The sequence below is a fragment of the Typopeltis vanoorti genome, chromosome 13 (genome assembly GCF_054136105.1).
Source record: "Typopeltis vanoorti isolate ZY-2024b chromosome 13, IOZ_Tvanoo_1.0, whole genome shotgun sequence".
Taxonomy (NCBI): domain Eukaryota; kingdom Metazoa; phylum Arthropoda; class Arachnida; order Uropygi; family Thelyphonidae; genus Typopeltis; species Typopeltis vanoorti.
Window position 1 is genome coordinate 91918381 of NC_143561.1, and position 20467 is coordinate 91938847.

Below are 20467 nucleotides of genomic sequence, written 5' to 3' on the forward strand. Positions count from 1 at the left end.
CCTCTTTTGAAAATCCACTCCTTAGTGAGTGGATTTTCGACATCACAACCTTAAATATCCCGGTGTTTACCAGATTTGGTGCAACTGTGATATACCATACTTTGGCCAAACAGAGAAATCGATCAAGTTATGCATTGAAGAACATAAAAGAGACGTCAATTACAGGAGAACGCGAGCCAGTGCTTTGTCTAATCATGTTTTGTTCTTGGCCGATTCGGCCGTACAGCCCTATGGGACAAGTCTAATAACATTTTCCATTGCCATGATGAATTAGAAAGAAAGATAATAGAATCAAAAGAATTCATTCTCAAATCCCCCCCCCCTCCCTACATCTCAACAACAACCTGAGTACCTGAGTTACAATCTTTCAGACTGTCATTGTGCTACAATCAAATACTGGTGTTCGCGAGATGCTATATGCATGTATATGCCCAACAATGAAGCCAATGAGAGAACAGTTTTGAATGTACAGACTTCAATGTTTCAACGTTGAATATATATACACTAACTTTCCATGATTTCCTCTATGTTTTACTAATTATTTCTTTTTTAATGTGCACCTGAAGAAGGCTGATACAGCTGAAACTAGTTGTGCTAATAAACTTTGTTTTCATTGGAAGTTTATTTTGCACTTGGTTAGACTATAATAAATTTAGTTTAATCCTTTATCCAAGTGTAAGCAAACAAAGTTTGCTTACACTTGGATTAAATTATTAAATTACTCTGGATTTAAATCCAGAGTAATTTAATAATAAGGTGGTACATCAGTTGGCAACTCGTATAGGTAAATATGACCTCTCCATTGCTTCTGCCATAGTATCACCACTCTGGGTCTGCCTCCCACTGACGAGACCTCAATAAAGGTCAAAACCGGTCTGGGTAGTGGCCCTTCCCTTAATGCATAGCAGTATACATGTCCGTATGGAGATGTGCTTTGCATTGTGGGAGATACTGAGACAAGGAGTGATGAGCGCTTGATCCACCTTTAATACAAGTTGCCAAGGGATGTGCCACCTTACCTCAGTCCTGAAGATATTTTCAGGTGCAAACTTTGATTGCTTACACTTGGATAAAGGATTAAACTAAATTTATTATAAACTTTGTTTTCATTTTTCTCAGTTTCTAGTCATTCAATTAAAAAATATATATATATATATATATATTATTTAAATTAAGGGGATATTAAATCCCACATTGTTTTAAAACCGAATAAGAAACTCAAAGATTGGAATCAGAGAGTTTCATGCCGAATATAGTAAACTATAAAAGAATCGGCGATTACTAACGTGAGCTAATGCAAGTAGTCGTAGTACAATCTCGGGCAACTCGCAGCAAAGGTGGTAAAGTTCTGATCGCTATTCTTGGTGTTTTCCATAATTTCCATAACAGCACACATTTCCTAGGAAATGTATGCTGTTATTGCATTATGGTGGGAGGTCATTACCCAGGCCAGTTTCAGCCTTTTTTGAGGCTTCATCAGTGAGTAGCTAGACCAAAATAAATACCAAAGGGTATAGTGAAAAGAACTTATTTCTTTCTTTTATAGTTTACTATATTCGGCATGAAACTCTCTGATTCCAATCTTTGAGTTTCTTATTTGGTTTTAAAACAATATGGGATTTAATATCCCTTTAATTTAAATAATGTTTATATCGCCGAAATGAAGCCTATTGGCTCTTTATATTTAAGTATGTATATATATTTGACTACTGTAATAACGCTTGGTTACTTGAGGAACTTTCATGTATGTATGGTGGGGGGGGACTAAAAATTCTTATAAATACCTAAAATAAAAATTAATTATCTTATGTCTTATATATCTTAAAAGAAAATATGGTTCTGCCAATTGAACAAATTATTACAATTTGATGAAACATGGGGGTTAAAGAATTTTATATCTTCTTTCTTGTGGTTATATCAGTTGCTTTAATATCATTTTTGTTCTAGGTGTTAATCAGAACTTTTCAGCCCCTCTTCTCTTTGTATATGTTTTAATTTTAGCAGTGACTAATGTCTGAGAGTACCAAGAATATTATCCACTTATATTTGAATAATATAATCAGAGTACTTTGGTACACTGAAGTGTCTAACTTTCAGCATAGTATGTCATTACTACAATTTTCTGGTGTATGTATACCTGCAAAGATTATTATTATTAATAATATCAGACCTCCATGGAATCCAAAGGCTCATAACAGGAGATAAACGCTGTTACTCAGAAAGCCCATCAAACTGTGCTTTAAACTCATTCAGTGTATCTGCATTCACCACAATGTCAGGCAAAGCATTCCAATGACCAACCACTCTCCATGCAAAGAACCTACTCCCTATGTTCTTGCTCACATCCTTCTACAACTTCCAGGTATGGCCTCTTGTTCTACTCCCTGTCCCATTCTACGAAAAATTTCTTCCACATTAACCTGGTAACAACCCTTTACCAATTTAAATGCCTCAATCATATCCCCTCTCCTCCTCCTATTCATCAGGCTTTTCAAATTACTCTTCCTCAATTTGTCCTCATATCCCAAAAACCACTTACAATCTGAGCCAGTCTTCTCTGGACCTTTTCCAACATATCCGCATTCACCATAAAAACCAGAGGACCGAATCTGTGCACAATAATCCATACAAGGCCTTATACAATGGAATTTCCTTTATTTCTATAAGTTAAGGTCATGTGCATAATTACCATAATCGGATGTGATGTTTTCGCAACTTGTGCAATGTGACCTCTGAATTTCAGATCCTTGTCCACCATCACTCCAAAGCCTCATATTTCCTCAACTTGGTCCAAAATTTCCCTGCCAAATGTATACTTTGCATCCTATTATTGCCTACCATATTTTCAGAACCTTACACCTGCAATATTGAATTGATAGTTTCCACTCTTACAAAAAAAATATGTACCAGATATTATGGCTGTCCAACACAATTGATTTCATAACTAGTTTCCTATCAGACTTTCTTGTAAATGGTTATATTATGCATAAGGTCAGTGACAAATAACAAACAGCTCTTACATTAATGCATTCTTATATCTTATATCTAAGATCTTCCACTGGATCTTTTCCAAATTTTTGGTTTAAACACTTATTTTGATAATCTTTCATTTCCCATTCTGTTTGGTCATACCATCATAGATAAGCACTACACATTCATGGACTATTACTACTGGAAGGTTATTTTCTAATATCTTCATTGTTATATGGTTCTGTCATTGATGCTGTCTGTAGTCGCTGATCAGCTATTTTATTTCTAATCCAACTCTCAAATCCATAAGTTAAAATTGAACACATTTTAGTTTAGTCAATTTCTTCTTATTCCATATAAATTTATTCAACTGACCTTCCACTATACAAGCTTTAATTATTCTATTATCTAATTCCATATTCAATTTGCTATCCTCTCTGTTAACCATTAGCTATTGTGCCTAAAGAACTCAAATGTGCAACTTGTGCCATAGTTTCACTACTCAGGATACATTTGATGTTTTATGCTTTCCTGCTGTTTTTATTTTATTTTATTATTATTATTATTTTTTATAATTTGTCATTTCATTGCTAATTTCCATACCAAAAATGTCACTGTACTTATTTAATTTGGCTAAATATTTTTTGAAGACTTCTTTGATTTATTTAAGAGGATAACATACATAGAGTAAAGAACTAAGCTTAACATTTCCTATTTGAAATTCTGGTTTAATACCAATTTGCATAATAACACTTGTGATAGCATTCAGCTTTACTTTACACCTGATTTAACATCAACTCCATCATTCTGTATATTCTTTATTCTGATCGTGATTTGCAAATCTGTATAAGACTCCATTCACTCTATAGATTTAGCCTTTTAAACAGGTTCGCTTATCATTTACATTTTTGAGATCAAAAAAAAAAAAAAATGTGATCCTTATTTTACTCTCTGTATTTTTTTTAACTACTGTATTTGCCCTAAAATAAAAAATCTGGTCTTGGAAAACCAGATTTGAAGAGAAAATTAAACCTTCTCTCCAACTCTTTTTATTAATCTTTTCTCAATTAGGTTTGCATAAATCTTTTTTGAAACTCTGAGTAAGGAGATTCCTCTGTAATTTTCACATATTGTTCACTAACCCCCCCCCCTTTTTTTTATTTTTTAATTGGTATAGTGAGAGCTCTGCTCCATTCACCACAGATTCCACTTTGAGACCAAGCCTTCTACATTAGTGTAGCCATTGCAAGACTTTTATACCATGTATAGGTTGAATATTGTTTCTTCTAACTGGCTTTTCCCATTTCATGTGTCTGATTGTTTTTCTTCCTGAAATATTGATATATTCCTGATTTCTTCCCTTCAAGGTATTTTCTACCACTTTTTGTTACCTCATTTAATAATTTTTCAACTTTATGATCTTTGATTCCTTTTGTTTACTCTTTCATTCATATGTAAGTGTTTTTATAGCTTCCAAATCATTTTGCCACTTCATGATATTTAAATTCAAAATTCTTTCCAAAATTTTCTCATGACATTTGTTGAGCTACTTTTATGCATAATTCTTTTTAAACTGTTTCACTTTTTTTTTTCAACAATATTTGTATATTTGAGTCTATAATTCACATATCAGAGTTCAACTTCTTTTTATCATTTTAATACATTTTTTTTCTCATTGGAATAATCATTTTTATCTCAATACTAGGTAACAATCACTTCCTATTTCAAATTTCTGTGTACACTCTTGTGCCTTAAACCAGCCTGAAGAAATCACTATCAACAATCAATTATGTAATCTATGACACTTCTTGTTTTGCATATGTGTAAATATCCTCTCTCTCTCTGATAGAATTTATTTACATTTTTATGTAAATACAGTTTCTTATCAATTCCTTATCAGAACGGTAGCAAGTTCCTACCATTATTATTGTCTTGATTGCTTTTCTCCAAAATTTTGTTTAGGTTCTCTAATAACAACCAGCTTTTCCTTTTTTTTTATGTCAAATGCTCTTTCAGATGATAGAAAAAGTTCCTATACTTCTTCTTCACTGCATCTTCTGTGGGCTATGGGCACACAGTTTATGTCTTGTGATCCAGTTTTCTTTTTGAAATTTGCCCACATTACTCTATTTGAAGTTAACTTGCATTCAAAAAGTTTATCATCATGTTTTGTGTGGGATGCTATAGCTCCTCTTCCTTTCCTTGATACTTAATGCCTTAAAAATCATCTTATAGTGATTATTTTGAAATATTTCATCTGCTATAGTGTTCTCAGTCTCAGCTGGTTTGTTGATATAACATTTCTTTTAGTTCTACCTCATTTCCTTCTAAGCTTCCTGTGGTGGTGATGATGCTTGTCTTCACTTCTGTTTAGTTTGAGGTTGTTCCAGTAGCTGACTTTTACCTTGTTTCTTGTCAAAAACAGTAAGAGCCTTGTATAACTAGCCCATCATATAGCTGACATGGTATCTGATTATGCTGTACTACTGTGCCTCCTCTGCCTTCCCAAACTTGTGAACATGAGCAGCTGTTGGTCAGCATCCACTTACTATCCAGCATCAAACTTATCAGATCATATTCTTCTTCTCCTCTTTCATTCCTACTTCTGTTCTCTGGAACAACCTCTCTCTCTTTCTCTCTTTCTTACCCAAAGACTACATCCTTGAGCTGTTCAAAAAACATGTTGGCAATTGCTTCTTTTTCTTACTTTCTCTCTTGCCTATACATGGCACTGATATATAAGCAAGAGATATGCATATGTTTTACAATGTATATGTTATATAAACTTTCATGTGTGGGGCTGATATATAAAAAAGAAAGCCAATATAGTAATCAACTTAGCAGTACCGTCAACAGAGTGTGGCATAGAGGCAGCCTGCCTCATAGCTTGGCTAAATCAGCCATAGGTAGGCAGTAGGTGCCATTGCTATGCTAACAATTCCTGTTAGTGTAGCAAGTGCAGAAAGAAGTTTTTCCAAGCTTAAACTGATTAAAAATTATTTGCGAACAGCAATGACCCAAGATAGATTGGTTGGTCTAGTAACTATATCAATATAGGCAGACATGGCTTATAAGTTAAATTTAGAAGAGCTTATAACCAGTTTTATTGTGTGATATCCCCATAGAGCAAACATTTAATTAATATTATTATGTAATTGTTTTGCATTAATGTTTCTCTTCTAATAAAAACAAAATGGCAATTGGAGATTTTCTTATATTTTTGTCTTATAATCCATCAGGGGCGATATTTAATTGTTTGCCTCAGGGCGCGATCTAATCTTGTGACGGCCCTGCAACTTAGAATTAGGAAATCATGCAGAGGAGTAGATTCAGTCTCCTGTTGAGATGTTGAATATAAGAAGAGCTGCATACCCATCAGCTCTTCTTATAGAGCTGAATACCCATCATGGACATTCTCCTAGACTGTATGATCTTCCCAAGATTCCTAAACAAGGCATTCTGTTGTAGACTGCACTGGTTGTATTTATCTACATGCTTGCCAAACAACTTTTCATATTACTGTCTACTTTTATATTCAATCTCTTCTTATATAAAACAGCACACCGGATTTTAAAAACAAAATATCTGAATTTCATCTTAGTTCAACAGACATACTGATTAATCTGGATGTTGAGGAGATGATGAACAGACCAACAACAGTTCTAATGATGGTCTGTTAATCTTAATCTACTCCCTTCCCCCATGCAATCCAAGATTGAGTAGAAGTCAGTGTTCTCACTCCCACATTTCCTTTACTGGTTGCCTCCATCTCTATGCATATGATTGGTGCAGTATTAACAAAAGATCACTTGATTCAACGACAAAGTCAAGCCGATGATTGTTGAGTTGAAATGCTGATTCTCTTCAACCAAATTTCATGTGTGAACTATATCAGCTCAGCTAATCAGCTAACGCCTTTTTATTCCCGTATATACGGGAGTAGGCGAGGCCATTTAGCCCTATCTAACTTTTGGAGACTGAGTGGGCAGTTCAATCTCCACTGGTACCCAATCAGAGACAGATGGCCCAAGGCTATCACTAATTAAGCGGTACGCAGTGAAGAGAGACGGCTCAAATGTGCCGCCATCTCGTGGTCTCTAACCCTAACACAATATATTTAATGTCTGAAATAATGTGGGTTCTACGGTCGATTTTCTTGAGTTTACAGGACGAAAAACCCGAGTTTCCGGGAGGAAAAACCTGCTTGCCCGTGCCAGAGATCGACTAACTCGGGAACCGGTCGAAAAAACGCTTAGAAAAATTTCCTCTAGTCGGCGACTAGAGGAAATGTGTGAACTATATGTGAAACATTTTTATTTCTTTTTTTGTAATGTAAAATCAAGGGTGTGAGATATACATGAGGGCAAATTATATTCAAAAAAATATGGTAGTAAGATTTTCTTGCAAATATAGTTCATCTTTCTACATAATTGATTTTGGCTCTTTTGCTTGTCAGGACACATTTTATCAGTAAATAGATGGTTTGGCGATAGGAGGTCCTTTTTCCTGTACTACCTAATTAGTTGATAGAGAATTTTGATGTCTATCCATGGTATTTATCCTAATCTAAGCCTTCAGTATAGTACAAGATATGTGGATGACATTTTTTTCTGTTTTTCAAGGTTCAGTGTGAAAACTTAAAGAATTTATGCTATTTATGAACATTTTATTTGAAAATCTGTTGCTATTTATTGCTGTGATATATCCTACAGTGAATATCTTTAGCTCATTAATTGCATTATATATTATAATAATATATAATGCAAAAGCAATATATTATTATTACGTAACACCTCCAAGGAGTTCAAGGACTCATTGTGGGAGTGCACTCTAATCCACTTTGCTACACACACATCTCACTGTCTCCCCTACTATTTAACTCTCCTACTACACACAGCTACCATCAACACCATCTACCACTCATTACCACTACCAACAGTAATGAAAACAAAAAGTTAATTGTATTAAATTGAATATACTGTCCTTTTTTTTTTAAGTTAGCAACTTCAAAAAATACAGTAATTGCTGGCATGAGGGACAGAGAAGTATTGTACTGTTAAACAACATTAGCTTTCGTTCTAGCTGCAAAAATCAGCACTGCAGACTTTACTGTCTCCATTGTGTTTTGTAGACTTTCCAACCTTAGTTAGTATTGTCTGTTAGCAATGTATTTAAGATTTATGTAAAAATGCCTTGTATATTTATATGCATAAGTATAGAAAGAATTACTTGTTTTGTATATATTGAGATTACTAATCACTGAAAATAGTTTCAGAATTTTATCTTCATTATGAATATCATTCATCATTTTATTGGTTATTTTTTGAAGCAACTTGTTTGTTTGTATAATTTGTACAAAAGTATATATAAAGTATATTTCTCACATTTGCAAACTGTTATTTTACAAATAAACATTATGTCTACGTAATCTGTATTTATTGTAAACTAGTTTCAGTAGATTCCAAATTTATTGAGATGTGTACAAGATGTAATTTAAAATAAAAAGGCTAAAGTAAAAACTATAAAATAAAATAAATTCACTAACACTGTTTATTCCTTTATAGGGAGTAAGATCATAGGTGAGATCATTTAGCCCTATTTAACTTTGGAGACCGAGGGAGCAGTTCAGTCTCTACTAGTAGCCAATCAGCTGTGTATAATTAGTGAAGATTATCACTAATTATACACAGTATCTGGTGCCGCCATCTTGTGGCTCCTAATCCTAACACTATATTTTGCTGTCTGCAAGTGTGGGTTCTAGGGTTGATTTTCTTGAGTGTTGACTAGAATTGAACTTAGGTTGCCATTCTTCAGGCAGCCTAGCACTGTAGACACACATGCTGCTTCTACTGAGCGAGACAGGCTCCATATGTATTAGTGTAGTAGATAAAAAAAATCAGAAATGATATTTATTACTAAACTAGACCTCATGGAGTCAAAGACTCATCTAGGAGGTCCTTTTATCTCACACACATTTCATCGTACCGTGTCTTAAACACATTCAAACTCCTTGCAGACACCACACTGTCAGGCAAGGCATTCCAATCACTCACAACTCTGCGCGAAAAAACCTGCCTCTCACTCCCCTACTCACACCCTCTTTATACAGTTTCCAGGGATGACCTCTGGTTCTCCCCTGATCTCCCACTATTCTCTGTAGAACTTCTCCACCATTGATCTTATAACAACCCCTTACCAACTTGTAGGTCTCTATCATATCTCCACTAGACTCTGCAAATTACATCTTTTCAATCTTTCCTCATACTCGACATTCCAGAGGTCAGAAACTACCTTAGTCAGTCGCCTTTGGACCCTTTCCAACATCTCTTCATCCTTCTGAAAACCAGGTGACCAAATCTGGGCACAATAGTCCATGTGTGGCCTAATCAAAGCCTTATACAATGGAACAAGAATCTCCCTACTTCCACACGTCAGTGTCCTCCACATCATTCCCAGAAGCCTTTGTATTGTCTTCACAATTTTGGCAATGTGTCCCCTAAATTTTAGATTCTTATCCACTATCACCCCCAGATCTCTTATTTCTTCTACTTCCAACAATATATTCTCACCAAGCATAAATTCTGCATCCCATCTTTGTTTTCCAAATTTTAAAACCTTACATTTTGCAACATTGAACTCACATCCCCATTTGCTTGCCCAATCACTCAATTTATTCAAGTCTTCTTGCAAGGGCACCACATCTTCACTACTCTTTATGGTTCGTCCCAACTTTGCATCATCTGCAAACAACTGAATATCTCCATCCAAATCTTTGCCAATATCATTAATATACAAGTTAAATAGTAATGGCACTAAAACAGATCCCTGAGGCACTCCACTAGTGACTTTCCTTTTCCTGGATATTGCATCCCCATACACAACTTGTTGATACCTATCAGATAGCCAGTCTCCAATCCAATGCACTAATCTAATATCCAACCCCATCTGCTCTAGTTTGACTGTCAACTTATCATGAGGTACTCTATCAAAAGCTTTTGCGAAATCCAAGTATATTACTGTGTATCCTTCTCCTCTGTCCAAGGAAGCAGTCACCTTATTGTAATAAGTAAGTAGATTACTAAAACACGACCTCCCTTTAGCAAATCCATGCTGTCCATCAAAGATTATACCATTGTTGTCAACCCAACTCTTGATCCTAGTTCTCACAAGCTTCTCCAACAACTTAACCACAACACCTGACACACAGATAGGCCTATAGTTTGATGCTTGAGTTCGATCACCTCCTTTATGAAGTGGCATAATCTTGCCCTCCTTCCACTCTTTAGGGACTTGACCAAGTGCAAGACTCATATTAAAAAAATATGTCAAGGCAGGTGTCAACTCTCTGGCACAATCCTTCAGAATACATGGTGATATATTATCAAGTCCCACAGCCTTATTTACATCTAGTTTACTCAACTCCCCATACACCTCTTGCTCACTTACAGTCAGTCTCTCCTCCCCATCATCAATTGCCCTTAATCTCTCCATGAAGTCACATTCACAAGTTTGAAAGATCTTTATGAATTGCTCATTAAGTATCTCCACCACACATTCTGCAACAGCTGTCTTTATACCATTTCCTCCAATCAATGTCATCCTTCCATAATCATTCTTTCTTTTGCTGGCTACATATCGAAAGAACTCCCTAGGATTCTTTTTGGCTTCATTAGCTAACTGCTGTTCATACCTCTCTTTAGCTACTCTCACCAACCAAGTCACTCTCCTTGCCTGGTCTTTGTAGACCTCATGAAATTGGTTACTTCCACTTCTCTTATGCTGCCTCCACAGTGCCCTTTTTCTCTATCGCATGCTTAATCTCTTTATTCATCCATCTCACACCTACCTTATTTAACCTTCTCACCCATGGTATACATTTAGACATTGCATCTACTAAGTAGTTTTTGAAAATCCCCCAAGCTGCATTGATCTCTTTTCCAGCTAACTCCTCATTCCATGCTACACCTGCAAGCTGTCTCCTGAGCTCTTCATAATCACCCCCCTTGTAGTTCCACATATACCCTTTTTTCACAGGGGTCCTTGCACTGCTGGCAACCACCCAGGTAATCACCTCATGGTCACTTTCACCAACTGGTGGATGATTTGACACCTCATTGATAATTACATCCTCGACCCTTAATCCTCGTGTGCCCTCTGTTACATACTGTCTGAGGTAGTTATCCCTCAAAAACTCAAGAAACTCATTTTTTTTACTTCCAGTTGCTATCTCTTCATTCCAGTCTATATTGCCATAATTAAAATCACCCATAATGATCAACCTTTTCTTATTTTCTTGGCTTATTTAACTATACATTTCACTATCACCACCATCCACATTACCAGGTCTATAACAACATCCCACCAAGTATTTGATTCTATTCACCTCTATCTCACACCATACTGCCTCAAAACCACTGGCCCTATTTCCCTCTTGCATCTCTACCTTGTATGGACATAACTCCTTCTCTATCATCAACAGCATTCCCCCTACTTTTTTACCCCTTCTATCCTCCCGAAACACATCATACTTTGCCATCTCTATTCCTGTCAGGATGTCGTCCTCATCTAACCATGTCTCACTTATTCCGACAATCTCTGGGTGCACAGACGCAATTAGTGCAACCATTTCATCCGCCTTGTTTCTTATACTTCTAGCATTGGTATACAAACACAACTCATTTCTGGATCTACAGCTAGTTCCACTGATACCACTCACTCAATGTGATCTCTCCATGCTGGACTGGGCCGTTTCCCTTTCTGCTTCTTCATTTTAGAACCCTTTGCAATTCCATCTGTTTCCTCTTGATCCCTGATCATCCTATTACTTTCCTGCCTACACATGCTCTCACCTCCTCTTGGAGCATCCACCTTTCTCACGCTGTGTACCCCTGTCCACCCTGAGCCTCCCCGTTTCCCTGCTCCTCTTGCACACCCATTCTCTCATTTTCTATACTCATACCACTCACTTCCCCATTCATTTCCACTTCTTCAATCTCTCCTGTCTTACTCTTCTGCTCTTCCACATCACTCCCCCTCTCGATCTGATTCATTCTCTGTATTCACTTCTCTACTTTCCAGCAGCAGTCTCTCCAAGCAACTCGCACCATAACCACTCAAATGCAGTCCATCGCTCCCATACAGCTCACTTCATCCCTCAAACTCATTTCACACATTAACAAACTGTACTCCCATCTCCTCACACATTTCAGCCAGAATATCATTCATAATCTTTGCTCTCCGCCTCATTTCACCACAATCATACCTAGGCAACCCACTGACTACCCTTCCTGTCACACTATTCTCTTTTATCTTTCCAAGCAGTCTCCTGACATTCATTTTGACATGCTCTTTGTTCTCTCTCAAATCATTTGTACCAATTAATACAATTAACTCTTTTGCTCGCTCCCGCCTCATATTCAATGCCTCAATCACTCTACTCATTTTACCGCCTGGAAAACATGCCTTGTGCATTTTATCCTCTAGCACACCTTTAATAATGGAGTCGCCATACTCGCTCATCTTTCGTTAACTCTTTCATGCCATCATGATTTATTTTAATAGTTTTGACCTGAATTCTCTTAATTTCATTCCGCATCCATTTCATTTCTTGCTTCATCCAATCCAATTCACCTTCCGAACCTCGCGACACATTCTCTCTATCATTAAATCTTTCTAACTCTCAACCCCCTCTTCTCACTTTCCCTCTTATTCATCCTTCTTTGTTTCCGTACTTTCGGTCCAACATACGTCCAACTTTCACTATCATTCTTCTCACTTTCACTCTCATTTATCTTTCTTTGTTTCCGTACTTTCGAACTAACATGCGTCCAACTTTCGCTATCATTCTTCTCACTTTTACTGTCATTCATCTTTCTTTGGTTCAGTACTTTCGTTCCAACATGCGTCCAACTTTCGCCATCCTTCATTCTTTTTTCGCTATCATTCATTCTTTCGATTTTTTTTACTTGCGATTTCTGCATCACGCCATTTCTACTTTCATTCATTCTCTCAATTTCGTTTCTTTCCGCCTCACTTTCGTCCCTTTTAACATCCGTTACAGTTGTCAAATCGCTCATTTTCTTTTTTCCCGATTTTTTAACATTTTTTCGCCTCTCTTTCTCACCATCCTCTTTCAAACGTGCACTCGCGACACAATCGGTACTAGAACTTTCTGTATCAATTTCATATTCGCATTCATCAATTCCTCGTTCAGGTCACACTTCGCACATACACTTCTTCCATCCGCACTAAACATCCACAAATCATTTATGTAATCGAAGGAATACATATAACAGACATCACACTTAACGAAACGACTGAAATCTAAATTAAAATCATGGAATGACGATGCCGCCGCCATTTTTTTTCTCTGCAGGATACCAGGTCTAATAATAACGATTTCGTATTTAGTTTAGGCAAGAAAAAAACCCCCACACTAATAATATCGATAGCGTACAGCCGCCCTTACTTAAACAATTACGCATATATACTTAATTATTCCTAGTAAAACTTATCTGAATCAGGAGCTCTTCAAATCGCGTACGTACCGCTTGGCCCACTCAAAATTTAAAATCATCTTAAGCTATCATTACAATATGCAAAAGATTGGATATTAATATGTATTTTTTTTACTGCTGAATTTAAAAATGGCATATAAAAATTCTGATTTTAAGTCATTTGAAAGTAAAAATGGAATAAATTTAAATAATTCATAACAATAACTTAAATTACACATTGAGCTCACATAAAATTTAGCTAGTGATGATTTTTGCTTGTATTAAACTTCTCAGGAATCGTTATTATTTCTATTAAGTAGCCTTGTAGAAATGGATTTTTGCATTCATAGCACTAAGCTGCCTGAAGAAAGGCATTCTCAGGTTTGAATTCAATTGCCAACTAGAGGAAGTTTTTCTAATCATTTCTTTGACTGGTTCCCAAGTTAGTCAATCTCAGGCATGGGAAAACATTGTTTTTTTTTTCTCTCCCAGAAACTCAAGAAAATTGACAGTTGAACCCACACTGTTCCAGCAAATAGTATATTATGATAGGGACCATGAGATGGCAGTACTTGTGTGCCTCTCTTCATTGGACGCTGTTTATAATTAATGATAGTCTTGGGCCAACTATCTCTGGCTACCAGTGGAAATTGAACTGTCCCTTACTTTCCAAAAGTTAGAGTGGGCTAAAATGGCCCTCGCTTACTATCTATAAGGAATAAAAGGCATTAGTGGATTTTTATATTATCTGTATGGAGACAAGGATTCATCGTGGGAGACTTGTGCTTTATTCACACAATACCTATCATATCTCTCTTTAGAATCATTCACCATTAAGGCACTTACAACTATCACTAGCAATCCATTCCTTTCCATTCCATAACTGTCAATTTTTAGTTATATTAATTTAAAAACTTTAATTAATACTTCCTATATTTTGGTAATGTTACATTACCATCTTCAGGGAACATAAAATTAATTATATGTGCATGCGGGCACTAACACTGAACAAATATGGCTGAAGACAACAACTGAAGTCGGTCCTAGAGTCCTAAAATGCCACCTAGTGAGCTAAGTTGGGTGGTAGTCTTGGTTGTTGGGCTGATGTTCTAAGAATGCAAGCTTATCATATTTGGATCAGTCTCATGCACCCAAATTTGTTGAGGTTTGGGAAGTTTTTTAGAGCAGAGGCTGAGTCCAGGAATAATCTCTCATATTTATACTTGCTAGGGTGTAGTAAAGTAGCTTTCTTCCAGCGTATTTATATGGGAAGCTTGCATTCTTAGAACATCAACCCAACAGCCAAGACTACCACTCAATTTAGCCCACTAGGTGACACCTTTTAGGACTCTAGGACCAACTGCAGTTGTTGTCTTTAGCCATATTTGTTCAATGTTAGTGCCTGCATGCACATTTTATTAATTTTATGTTCCCTGAAGATGGTAATGCAACATTACCGAAATATAGGAAGTATTAATTAAAGTTTTTTAATTAATATAACAGTATACGTTGTCTTTCCCTAAAAATTGACAGTTATGTATCACCAACATATAAGTTTATTTACAAGAATCCATTCCATTCATTCATCAATCTCCAAGCAAAATAGTCCAGACACCCTTACTAATCACAGTTTATATTGACAGTTATGTATCACCAACATATAAGTTTATTAAAAATATATATATTTATGTCAATCTTATAGAATTTCTTTGGTATCTTACAAGTTTCAATCATGTCATCTCTCTCCCTGTCCACTAAACTCTGAAACCCACACCTTCAATCTTACTTCCCCAAGAAACCTAGGTAGCCAAATATGCACAACAGTCAAGATGCAGTCAAATCATAATCTTCCATCTTTGCTTTTCAATGTACTCTTTAGCAGCCAAGTAATCCTTTGAGCTATTTTGCCAACTTATACAATATCCACTCTGGACTGCAAATCTACATAATTCCAAAGTGCATTACCTTACAATATCCACAATGTTTATTTAAATCATTCAGCAGGTTATAAGTACATCACATTTATCAACTGTTGTCCTCCCCAGTTTTGCATCATCAGCAAACTGAATGCCCCACTCCTTTTAAATCATTCATATACTAATTACATAGTAGTGGCTCTGGTACAAAGCCCTGAGGCACTAGACATACACACTCATCTGCATTGATTGCACTACACCATATACTACTCTCTGATGTCTATCAGCCACTCCCCATCCATGCCACTTGCTTCATATCCATACCTGTTTGCTCCAATTTATGTAATAGTTTTCCTTGCAGTATTCTGCCAAATGCTTTTCCAAAATCCAGCAGTATCATAGTGTAACTATTTCTTTTATCCAGTTCTGCAGTCACTTTATAAAATGGGAATAAATTTCTAAGGTAAGACCTACTTTTTATAAGCCATGTTGTCCACTATATCATATTCCTATCCATCCACTTCTGGATTTTACCTCTAACCAACTTTTCCAATACGTTAACCACCACCACTCCTGAGATATTAATTGGTTTGTGATTTGCTACTTCTGTCTTGGACCACCTTTATGTAGTAGAACTATCTTATCCTCATTCCACTCCCTTGGAAATTACACTGCTGAGACCTAGATTAAACAGCTTTGTCAATCATCATCTGCCACTTTTCAGCAGTATTCATCCTATATTTTGGGTCCCCCCCCCCCTCTCTCCATCATATCTTAATAGCATCTTCATATTTATCACTGATAGTGCATACGTTTTTTTGAGGAAAAGTTGTGATGCTGCTCCAAAAAATAATTTTCAGTAACCTTTTTTTCATCCCATGATTATAGACATTGAAAACTTCGACAAAGATGGGTATAATGAACTGACTATACATGTAAAATATAGAAGGAAATATATCATGATGTGTATTTCATTGTGAATAGAAATGAAAACAAATGTCACAAAGCACATTCACTCCGAGTTTAGCTTTATGATTCTATTACAAAACTAGGTAAGAGCAATTTAAATATAATTAACAACAAATGGAAATGTGTAAGAAGAAACTTGCATGCAACATATATTCTTGCACACACACATACACATAAATACAGCGTATACATAAGAAATACAAATACAGGAAACCTCGCTTAACGTGAATTCGATATGTGCGATAATCAGTTAGCGCGATTGTTAAATGATACTATTTCCCGCTTTAAGCGAGTGATTAATCAGTTAACGCGGGTTTTTTTAGCCAATCTGCATCGAGCGAAAAGCGGGAAGTCATTAAAAGACATGAAAGTGGCGCTAGTAATACAATGATTGTGCGAGATCTGTGGTAGACTCGCTGTATCTATATTTACTATAATAAATAACAGCAAACAGTACAAAGAACAAGGAAAGGTTGCTACTGCTTCTTTAAGCATGCATATCACCCGAAATAGAAATCATTTAATGATCGAGATGGAACGTCTTCCGTCACTCTGGATTGTAACCAAAAAAAAAAAGAATACTAACTCTTAGTACAGAGAATATTCATGCAAAAGCTCTCAATATTTTTACCTCATTGAAAGAAACCAAATTTCAAGAAGAATGTGAAAGCTTTACTGCGAGTTTATGATGGTTTGATTTTAAAAATCGAGCTGGACTGCATAACGTAAGAATAACTGGAGAATCTGCTAGTGCTGATAAAGATTCTGTGGTCAAGCTTCCTGAAGAATTGCAAAGGATAATTCAGGAGGGTGATTATGGCGGTCGGCAAATCTTCAACGGCAATGAACCTGGTCTCTTTTGGAAGCATATGCAAACAAAAACTTTTCTACCTAAAACTGAAGCATCTCAAACCAGGATACAAAGTATCAATAAAGATTGTCTTACGCTTTTATTAGGAGGCAATACAGAAGGCGACTTTAAACTCAAGCCTGTGTTAGTTTATCGTGCGCAAAATCCAAGATCTAACATTATTAAAGAAATCACAATTGGAAAAGAACTTGGATGATGAAGATGTGAGAAACTTGTTCGATTCCCATTCAGAACAGTTAAGCGAGCATGATCTCCTTCAACTAGAAGAACAGCGTGCATATGAAGAAGATAAGGAGTGTGAACAACAAGAGAATGTTACAACTAAGAAGCTAACTGCAAAAGAACGAGGTAGTTTTCAATCACATTGAGTATACTAAGGAAATTTTGTTTGATGCTGATCCTGATATGGAATGAAGCTGAATCCACTAAAATCTTGATAAAGCGATCGCCAACTATCTCAAATTGCATGACAAGAGGAAAAATTCGAGCACGATTCAAAAATCTTTATTGAGTTTTTTGTAAAAAAAAAGTAGCTCAATCAAATGTTTAGACATCAAATAAAAATTAAAACATTGATTTTTATTAACTTTGATGATTTTATCCTCTAATATAGCTTTTACTGTAATTTTTTCCAAAATTTACGCTAACTTATGGATGAATTATAATTATTTCTATTATTTATTGTATTCGCTTAGGCGCATTAATTGATGGATTAATTAATCGTGTTAAGCGAGGATTTTCCTCTACAGTATAAGGTTCCTTACAGATTCCTTACCGTATATTTATAACGTTATAACGACATTAATTTTTTTTTTTTAACTCTGCAAAAACTTTATTTAACAAGTAATGGAAGTTTATGGTTACCATTTCGCATGATTTGAAAAATATTTTAAGCCAACATTAAAATCTTAAGTTTGGTGATAGCCAAAGGCTTCATAGCATTTTTGAATAGCCTCTCAAATTTGAATGAACTTCTACAAAGGATTTTTTTATTGTTGTTTATATGATTTTTTTTTCATTTTAGATCTGTTCGTGTCGATTGGGTTTCTGGATATCATTTATTTTTTCAGCCATTAGTTACAACAAAACAGCATTTAAAATCTAATCTGAGAATAAGGATGCACGGCAGAGCACTGTTCATGCAAAAACAGAAGAACGATATGCATCACAGAAATAATAAACAGCTGTGCATTGGAGATTTTAATAATCTTAGACTGATATCAAATTTTGATGATGATGTAATCACTACGTTGAAGTCATAACACAACGATTAACTTATAGTGTATGTTAACGAATGCATTGAAGTTACCGTTCTGCTCAATAGTTTAAAAGAGTGTTCAAAGAAATTAAACAAAAATATAGGCGTTGTTTTACGCCCTGTTGCAGGTAGAACACACTACAGTTTAAAACCACTTTTAAGCAGAATTGTTCGTGCATGTCAAATGAAATCAAAGTGAACAGCTTCTTGTGTGTTTCCACATGTTACCGAAAATTCTGATGTGGACTATTTCCTGTATGTGTCGTGTGCTTTCTGTTTCCTATGTATGTTTTAAACCACAATAGAAGAGATTCTCCAACATAAATGTTGGTTGAACTGTACAACGTTTGGTGTTAAATATTTTGATGTCTCTAAAAAACACTTTAAGTATCTTTTGCTCATAAAGTGCTGTTGACCTCAGGTTCAACAGCCCATTATTTCCCCCTTATTATTATTATATTATTTTTTTCTGTTCGCAAAAAGTTTTGTTGTAAGTGGGCTATTTTTTCCCTATATTAAAAGGTAACGGTCAACAATGAATTCTTGCATCTGAGATGGAACAGCACTTATGAAAAAAAAAAAAGGCTGCCAAATTAATTACCATTAACAGCAAGATAGTTTGTGTGAGCTCATATTTCTTCTTATTTGACACCTCCAGCGAGTCCAAAGACTCATCGAAGGAGAGTGTGGTAACAACATCGAACGATGGGCCCCCTGCCAACTACTAACCGCACTCAAATTTGCATAACTTTTTTTCGCGAACCATTAGTAGCAGAGGCTCTACCAATCGACCAACCTTTACTGCAACTTTTTATGTACATGAAAGAATAATAATAAATATCAACAAATGCAAAACTCAGTCGAAAAGCTTGCACTTATTAACAAAAACGTACGTGGATAATTTTTAAAAGTTTCTGATAAATTTGAATTTTCAAATGAATTTGCACTGGGATTTCCTAAGTACGACATTTTCAACAGCACAGCTTTCGAACTGTATTTTGGGGATTAAATCTCTTGAGCAGATATACGAAATATTAGGAAACAACAGTTGCGAATTCTCTATGCTTGCTGCGCAAGCTCATTAATTGAGAAAGAAGTAATATTTATTTGTTAATAAATGCATGCATTTATAAGCATTCAATTTAGGCTTTTATAGACAGAACCAGTGTATTCTGGTAGGATTTTAGCTAGTCTATCCCACGATATGAAGGTGTGCTGGTGGGCCAGTTGGTCTTGTGTGCCAAGTTTGATCAGGATTGGGTTGTGGTCGGATGATAGTTCACTGAGCGTCTCTAGTTTGTATTGATAACTGATGTTTCTAAGGATAGCTATGTCAAGTACATCTGATCTGCCATGAGGGCTGTAATGAGTGTGCTCAGTGGGTCCTGCTACCACAACTGAGTTAAGTGTTGAATAGTTGTGTAGTATGCGACCACTTCTGTTATTGGTGGTGCTGAACCATGCTGTGTGTTTGGCGTTCAAGTCACCTACTATGATGGTGAGGTCTGTGGTGCCGAGGACTGCATCCAGGTCTGTTGTCAGTAGAGGATTGCTTGGTGAGTTGTAGGCAGCAAATATCTTGAGGCTTCCAGCAATCATCCACAAAAAAGAAGAAATAGATGAAGCAATAAGCAATTTAACAAGCCAAATTAAAAAAGCACTAGAAGCAGTCACCAAAACCACAACCAACCACCCATCTGGTCGGCTCCCAGAAAACATAATGGACCTCATCAGAACAAAAAACAAAGCCAGGAAAAGATACCACAACACAAGAGCCCCACAGGACAAGAAAACTCTGAACAAGTTGAACAACCAAGTCAGAAAAGCACTTCAAATCCACAGAAACCAGGATTGGGACAATAAACTATCATCACTCAACCCAGAAGATCACACAATATGGAAATTTCTGAAGATTCTGCGCACTAAACACAACCTCCTACCGCCCATGCAAACTGCTCATGGAACGGCGCACACTGATAAAGAAAAA

General features: G+C 36.0%; 1 protein-coding gene across 1 annotated transcript in view; it reads left to right on the forward strand.

Moving 5' to 3' along the window:
• Nucleotides 1-18507, forward strand: part of LOC150100364 (nostrin-like) — a 398805-nt gene extending 380298 nt beyond the window's left edge. Inside the window, exon 14 of the mRNA XM_090402920.1 lies at nt 18247-18507. Coding sequence (XP_090259046.1) covers nt 18247-18299 — 53 coding nt within the window. The 3' untranslated portion in view covers nt 18300-18507. The remainder of the gene's footprint in view (nt 1-18246) is intronic.
• Nucleotides 18508-20467: the final 1960 nt, after the last annotated feature.